Raw genomic sequence first — 8,195 nt, 5'->3', positions numbered from 1 at the left:
ACAAAAGACTTTCAACTACTTTCAGCCATAAAACTGTAAAGGCATATAGTTCAAGCTTGCATGACCTTGCTTTAATCTTTACCATTTGTGGGAGAAAGAGAGTAGTTGGAATGTAGAAGTCCATTCCTGTTAACCGATACAATCAACAATTTGACATTGCATTCCCTACATTTGAATATCAAGCTGTCTTCATTTTACATTCCTTTATGCAGAAGCTTGATTTTTGTTGCTGTTATTAGCCTGTTTGCTTGTGGAAAAGTTACATCAGTAGGGGTTTCCCCGTGACTCCTCCATGACCTGTTCTTCATTTAAATTTTAACTGTGAAATGACTGCTTGATGTGAACCCTGAAATTTTGCTTTACCAGATAGCATAACGATTGGGACTTGAGAATGCCACTTGTGGATAATGTCAATCCACGCTTTAGATTTTTAACCTCTCATTTTATAACCCATAAATGAATCATGGAAACCATACCTATATCTGGTATAATTTACCAGATGTCAATCCAGTTTGATATAGCTGTTTGTCAAATATCAGAATTCAGAGGTTATTCTACCCTCTTTTTTTTTTTTTTTCATACTGAAAAGTTTGCCTTGATTAGCCTCTTTTTACTGCTGGTAGGAAACTGTCAGGGTCATGCCTAGGTGCAGCCGTAAAGAAAGGATGATTGAGGCTAAGGATACTAAATCAAATGTTGCAGAATGTCTTCATTGGTTCCAAGCATATAGCATGAAAGCATAGACATAGCTCAAAATCACGTCCATTATGGGAAATAGAAGAACATGTAGGTAAGAATTGTTTTTTAAGAGATAAAGCTTTGACTTACAAAGGAAGGTGGTCAGAGATATTGGTTATCTTTGACAGCACTCTAAAGTTGTTCTAACAACTGAGTCTGGGTCATAGAGCAGTCTCTATTCAAGCCGTGTGTTATAGTTTTTTTTTTCTTCTCATTTTAAACTGAGATAAAGAAAAATCACCTAATTAACCATACACCCTTGTCCCGTTCTATATATGTACTTCTTTGTATGCTTCGATGAATACGTACTCAAGGAGTAGTTCAAAGTTCACCCAATAGGCTCTCTTAACCCACTGGAAAAGGAAAAAGAAGAAACATCTGGAAAAATGGGCGCTTCTCTTCTTTCATCACCAGCATTTCTGGTTTTCTTCTCGTTTTTCGCTTTGTGTCTACTTCCTGGTCCTGTACTTGGGATCACCAGGCACTACAAGTTTGATGTATGTGTTTGGCATAATAGTCAAGCTAGCATTGTTGCACAAGAAACTTCTTTTCCATAAACCAATTATTTTGTTCAAGTAATTCTAATTAGTGTGTGGACCTTTCTGTTTTGTAGATCAAGTTGCATAATGTGACACGTCTCTGCCATACGAAGAGCATTGTCTCGGTGAATGGACAATTTCCAGGGCCTCGCATTGTAGCGAGGGAGGGTGACCAGCTTCTGATAAAAGTGGTCAACCATTTGTCGAACAATATTTCCATCCACTGGTATTGAACTTTCCTTTGTAAAGTGACATTTTTGCAGCTATTACAAGTTAAACAAATTATCTCATATGCTTAAAATTAATGAGGGAAAGTCTAAATTGCAAGTTATGATGGTGTCTTTGAAATAGGCATGGCATTCGACAGCTTCGAAGTGGGTGGGCAGATGGGCCGGCATATGTGACTCAGTGTCCCATTCAAACTGGCCAAAGCTACGTGTACAACTTCACCATTGTAGGCCAAAGAGGGACTCTCTTTTGGCACGCCCATATATCATGGCTACGGGCAACTGTCTATGGTCCCATAGTCATTCTTCCCAAGCGTGGTGTTCCTTATCCATTTGCTAAGCCATACAAGGAAGTTCCCATTACCTTTGGTAAAAAATTTTCAGAGCTGATTCAAACTCTACACCTATTCGCATCTTTACAAGATTTAATTATTTTGCTAACACAAATTAAACTATGATGATCCATTGCAGGAGAGTGGTTCAATGCAGATCCTGAGGCAGTTATTAGCCAAGCCCTGCGGAGAGGTGGAGGTCCAAATGTCTCCGACGCTTATACCATAAATGGTCTCCCAGGACCACTTTATAACTGCAGTGCCAAAGGTAGAAACTAGCTGAAAACATTGTATATTAAACTATATGTACATAATGGAGCTATTTGATTCAACTTGGAAGTAAAAAATTTTGACAGATACATTCAAGCTGAAGGTGAGGCCTGGCAAGACTTACCTTCTGCGTCTAATCAACGCTGCACTCAACAATGAGCTCTTCTTCAGCGTAGCAAACCACACACTCACTGTTGTAGACTTTGATGCTATTTATGTTAAACCTTTCGAGACTGAAACACTTCTCATCACCCCTGGTCAAACCACCAATGTGCTTCTTAAGACCAAACCCAGCTATCCAAGTGCCACATTCTTCATGACCGCTCGACCATATGTGACAGGCCAAGGAACATTTGACAATTCAACTGTTGCGGGCATTTTAGAATACGAGTTACCACCCGATAGCTTTCATTCAAGCATTAAAATGCTCCCTCTGTTTAAACCGATTCTACCGGCTTTAAATGACACTTCATTTGCTACAAATTTCGCGAATAAACTGCGTAGCCTGGCCAGTGCACAATATCCTGCCAACGTGCCCCAAAAGGTTGATAAGCATTTTTTCTTCGCAGTAGGTCTTGGAACAAGTCCATGCCAGCAGAACCGAACCTGCCAAGGTCCTAATGGAACCAAGATGGCAGCTTCAGTCAATAATGTATCGTTTGCAATGCCAACTACAGCACTACTCCAAGCTCATTTCCTTGGCCAATCAAATGGAGTTTACACCCCTGATTTTCCTAGCAATCCAATTATTCCGTTTAACTATACAGGCACCACACCTAACAACACTATGGTAAGCAATGGAACGAAGGTGGTAGTGCTTCCTTTTAACACTAGCGTGGAGCTGGTAATGCAGGACACAAGCATTCTCGGAGCTGAAAGCCACCCTCTTCACCTGCATGGCTTCAACTTCTTCGTTGTCGGCCAAGGTTTTGGCAACTTTGATCCGAAGAAGGACCTTGCAAACTTCAACCTTGTTGACCCTATTGAAAGGAACACTGTTGGTGTGCCATCAGGAGGTTGGGTGGCAATTCGTTTTCTTGCAGACAATCCAGGTAAGTAAAATGGAGAAAATCACTAAGATGCATTACAGAAAACAAAAATGACTTGTATGATCCTGTATTTTGCTTACTTGATTTGAGTTGATGATCATGACAACATGAAGTGCATGCTTGCAGGGGTATGGCTCATGCATTGCCACCTCGAAGTGCACACCAGCTGGGGTTTGAAGATGGCTTGGATCGTCTTAGATGGAAAACTTCCCAATCAGAAGCTGCTGCCTCCACCAGCAGATCTTCCTAAATGTTGACAATATCATTATCTCCTTGGTCTCTATGAAGATAGTCTTGAATTGTGATTTAATTAAGATTGTTTAATTTTAATTAAATTAGTATACCTTATTAAATTAGTCTTTAAATCTAATTAAACTAGAATAACAATTCTTAATTATATTAGAATAAGGTTATTATATTTGGTACTATAAAAAGACCCAATGGGGTTAAAGAATAATCATCACCTAGATTTAGAAAGAGTGATTTAGGTGTACATGGGATAAGGGTTGTGAGTTTGAGACTGTTCTTGTAATTTCTTGATTTTTCTCTTAGTGAATTTTGCTCTGTTGCTGTGCCCATGGACGTAGGTCATCAAAAGACCGAACCACATAAATTCTTGTGATCTTGTGGGTGTGCTTGATTTCTTTCTTTCTTTATTCTATTGATTGGGTTAGATCTTGGGCAATTCTTTAGAGACAATTTCGTAATTTCCCAACAAACTGGTATCAGAGCTTCAAGGTCCTAGGTCAATCTGAATCTTGCTATGGTAACTTCGTCGACAAAGTATGAGATTGAAAAGTTTAATGGAAGAAACGATTTCAGCCTGTGGTGTGTTAAGATGTGCGCATTGCTAGTGCAACAAAGACTGTTGAAGGCACTGAAGGAAAAAAAGCATCTTCCTTCGAATTTATCTAATGGTGAGAAAGATAACCTTATGGAAAAAGCACATAGTGCTATTCTCTTAGCTTTGTCTGATGAGGTGATAAGAGAAGTCACGGATGAAGAATCTGCTGTTGCAGTGTGGCTTAAACTCAAAAGTATTTATATGACCAAATCCCTGATGAATCGGCTTTATATTAAGCAACGATTGTATACTCTTAAGATGAGTGAAGGTACGTCCGTTAATACTCATATTGATGAATTTAATAGAGTTATTCTTGATTTAAAGAATATCAATGTTAAAATTGAGGATGAAGACCTAGCCCTAATTCTTTTATGTTCTTTGGCTTCATCGTATGAAAACTTCATGGATACTATGTTATATGACCGAGACACTTTCACTTTCGATGATGTAAGAGCATCTTTAAATTCGAAGGAATTGAAGAAGAAAGTTGGTAGTATCTAGAATGAAAATCAAGTAGAAGGTTTGGTTGTGAATAGAGGAAAAGATAGAGAGATGGGTATAGACAGAAAAGGTAAATTTAAAGTAAAAGGGAAAACTTGCTGAAATTGTGGTTAGAAATGGCACTTTCGTCAAGACTGTACCAAATTCAAAGATGATGAAAAGATCAACAAATTTGTGAATACTGTAAATGTGGTTGGAGATGACTTTGATACTTTTGAAGAAACAGATAATGTTCTTACAATTACCAACGATAACCTGATGGATACATGGATCTTGGATTTAGCTTGTTGTTTTCATATATGTCTTAGGCGTGATTGGTTTTCAACTTATCAATCTGTTGATATGGGCACTGTACAATTAGAAGATGATTTCTCTCTCTCAGTTGTTGGGATTGGCACAATTCGAATCAAGATGTTCGATGGTATGGTAAGATCACTTGAGGTAAAACATGTCCTTGACATGAAAAAGAATTTGATATCATTGAGTTTGTTAAATAAGAAGAGCTACAAATATAGTGGCCAAGATGGTGTCTTGAATGTATCTAAATAAGCCTTAACTATCATAAAGGGCAAGTTATCCAATGACCTTTATTGTCTAGTGGGAAACACGGTCATTGAAACTGTTTCTGTGGTCTCATCTAATGATCCTGAAGATGATGTAACACATTTATGGCATATGAGATTGGGTCATATGAGTGAGAGATGGATTAAAAAACTGAGTAAGCGTAGTTTGTTGTGTGGTCAAAAGATTGAAAAGCTAGATTTCTGTGAGCAACATATAGTGAAATTTAACACTACAACTCATTGAACTAAGAGTGCAGTAAACTACATCCATTCAGATTTATGGGGTCCTTCTTCAATGGCATCAAAAGGTGGATCATTATACATGTGGACCTTTATTGATTATTTTTCAAGAAAGGTGTGGACGTATCTTTTGAAGGCTATGAGTGAAGTGTTAACCACCTTTTTGCATTGAAAGGTATTAACCGAGAAGCAGACTAAGAAAAGGATCGAGAGCTTTCAAATAAACAAAGGTTTGGAATTTTGCAAAGGTGAGTTTGGTCTATTCTACAAGAATGAAAAAATTGTTAGATATTGCACTGTCGTCAAAACACCACACCAAAACGGTATTGTAGAATGGATGAAGAAAACACTTCTGGAGAGAGCAAAATACATGTTCTCTAATGTTGGCCTAACCAAAGTATTCTGGACAAAAGCTATCAACAAGGCTTGCTACTTGGTAAATCGGTTTTCATCAACTGCAATTGAATTTAAGACTCCCAAGAAAGTTTGGTCTGGTAAGCCCGCTGATTACTCTATATTGAGAGTATTTGGTTGTCTTGTTCATGCTCGTGTAAGTGATGGTAAACTTGAGTTGAGGGCGACGGAGTGCATATTTCTAGGCTATGCATATAAGGTGAAGGATTATCGGTTGTGGTGTACTGATTGTAAGTTCCCTAAGTTTATGGTAAGTCGGGATGTTACCTTTAACAAGTTTGCATTACTTTGTGGGATAAAGTCTAGAATTGCAAACACAGACCAAGAAGTTGGCAAGCAAATGGAGCTTGAAATCAATGCTCTTGTGACAGTGCGGGATGATAGTGAAATCCAGAATGAATTGCAAGAGTTACAATAATTGGTATCTCAAAGAAGCATTACTTGTATTGATAGTGATTCTGATTCTTATGTTTTATCTATGGAAGTAGAGATTGATGAGCCTTACTTTTATCATGAGGAAATTACATATGTCGAGTCTTCTAAGAAGATTGAGTTTATACACTGGGATCAAACATGGGAGCTTGTGAAAACACTCAAAGGTACTATTGAAGTTGGCTTAGTGTGTGAAGGAGGTGCAAACATTAGTCGTAATGTGGTTGGTTTCTCCAAATCAGATTTTGCTAGTGATCTAGATAGTAAAAGATCTCGAATGGGGTATATGTTCACTTTCTCAAGATCTGCAATCAGTTGGAAAGTAGTAGTTGCTTTGTTTACAACTGAAGTTAAATATATGGCTGTGACCGAGGCAGTGAAGGAGGCCTTATGGCTTCGAGACTTGGTTAGTGATCTTTGTTTTGGACAAGAATCTAGATGTGAGATTGTAGTAAATAAAATAACTACATATGAAAATCCGGCAAATATGCTAACTAAGTCAGTTTCTGGGATAAAGTTAAAGCATTGCTTGGACTTGATCGGTGTTCGTAGTGCTTGAGGCCCTTTGGGGCAGTGGCGGTGTCGACAGAGATTGGTTCGTAAGGTGGAGCTTGGTGAATGCAAGCTTAAGGTGGAGATTTGTTAAGATAGTCTTGAATTGTGATTTAATTAGAATTGTTTAATTCTAATTAAATTAGTATACCTTATTAAATTAGTCTTTAAATCTAGTTAGACTAGTATAACAATTCTTAATTATATTAGGATAAGGTTATTGTATTTGGTACTATAAAAGGACCTTATGGGGTTAAAGAATAATCATCACCTAAATTTAGAGAGAGTGATTTAGGTGTACGTGGAATAAGGGTTGTGAGTTTGAGACTATTCTTGTAACCTCCTGATTTTTCTCTTAGTAAATTTTTATCTGTTACTGTGCCTGTGGATGTAGGTCATCAAAAGACCGAACCACATAAATTCTTGTGATCTTGTGGGTGTGCTTGATTTTTTTCTTTCTTTATTCTATTGATTGGGTTAGATCTTGGGTAATTTTTTAGAGACAATTTCATAATTTCCCAACAGTCTCTGCCCAAAAACCTGCCCTGATTCTATTTTTCCCTCTCTTTTTTTTTGTGGCTTTTTTGTGTATTTCAACATTTTTGATTTATTGACCCCCTTTTTGACTTTTGACATTGGAGTTAAGAGAGAAGTAATGAGGAATTTGTTTTGTAACATCAACATTTCAAAATGTCAATACAAAGAGGTCTAAATAATATCTTGACATTTATCCTTTTGTTCAATAAATTTAACCATTGAAGCATATCTGTATCATGGAACTCCCCCTGTCTAAAAGTTTGTGAACTATTTCCATGAGCAATCATCTAATCTAACTAGGGAGGGGGGCAAATTTTGGCTGGCTTCATTAGTGATGGTGGGCAAAGGCTGGGCCCAGATGATGGGTTTTTTTAAGCTTGCAATGAGGTAAAGAAGGAAGTAAAGCTTGGGGTTATCTTTGTATGGAGTGCTGATGACTCAAAAAAGCCTGGGTTTTAGACACGAGAAGAAATCTCAGAATTTGTTAGCATTTGCCTCATTGGATCCTGTTGTGGACTTAAATGAATATCAGGTCGTTTGCTTTATCTTTATCACATATGAGGCTTTAGACCCATTCATAAATTTTTTTTGAAAAGCAGGCCCAATCATCAATACATGTATTTGGGTTTTTTCTCAGTAAAACTGAAAAGGTTTCATAAAATGAAAAGAATTCTTCTTTCCTATTGGAGGGTGGGATATGCCTATTACAATTTTGGCTGATTCTCGCCAAAATCATGGAGGAAAAACAGAAATGTGCAAAGGGATTTTCTTTATATCAATAGATCAAATGTCTTTATAAATGTGCAACGGCTGTCTTTATAGTTCAGAAACGTTCATGACTGCAATTAAGGGAGCAATAAAACTCCAACTATAAAAAGTTACATCAAATTCTAATTGTAGCAGAAGAGCAAAAGTAAGGTGCCATAGGGAGAGGGATTGCAGATCAAATTCCAAGCC

At 37.5% G+C, this 8,195-nt stretch overlaps 1 protein-coding gene across 1 annotated transcript; it reads left to right on the top strand.

The window, feature by feature from the left end:
* Positions 1 to 976: 976 nt before the first annotated feature.
* On the top strand, positions 977 to 3,798 carry LAC17 (laccase 17). The gene is made up of 6 exons (XM_018128416.2): positions 977 to 1,235; positions 1,352 to 1,503; positions 1,629 to 1,873; positions 1,976 to 2,104; positions 2,193 to 3,158; positions 3,282 to 3,798. The coding sequence occupies exons 1-6, from the start codon at positions 1,125 to 1,127 to the stop codon at positions 3,410 to 3,412; spliced, it is 1,734 nt and encodes a 577-aa protein (XP_017983905.1). The 5' UTR covers positions 977 to 1,124; the 3' UTR covers positions 3,413 to 3,798.
* The last annotated feature ends 4,397 nt before the right edge of the window (positions 3,799 to 8,195 follow it).

The sequence above is a fragment of the Theobroma cacao genome, chromosome 9, assembly GCF_053813885.1.
Source record: "Theobroma cacao isolate CCN51 chromosome 9, ASM5381388v1, whole genome shotgun sequence".
In the NCBI taxonomy this organism is placed as follows: domain Eukaryota; kingdom Viridiplantae; phylum Streptophyta; class Magnoliopsida; order Malvales; family Malvaceae; genus Theobroma; species Theobroma cacao.
This window is presented reverse-complemented; position numbering and strand designations above follow the sequence as displayed.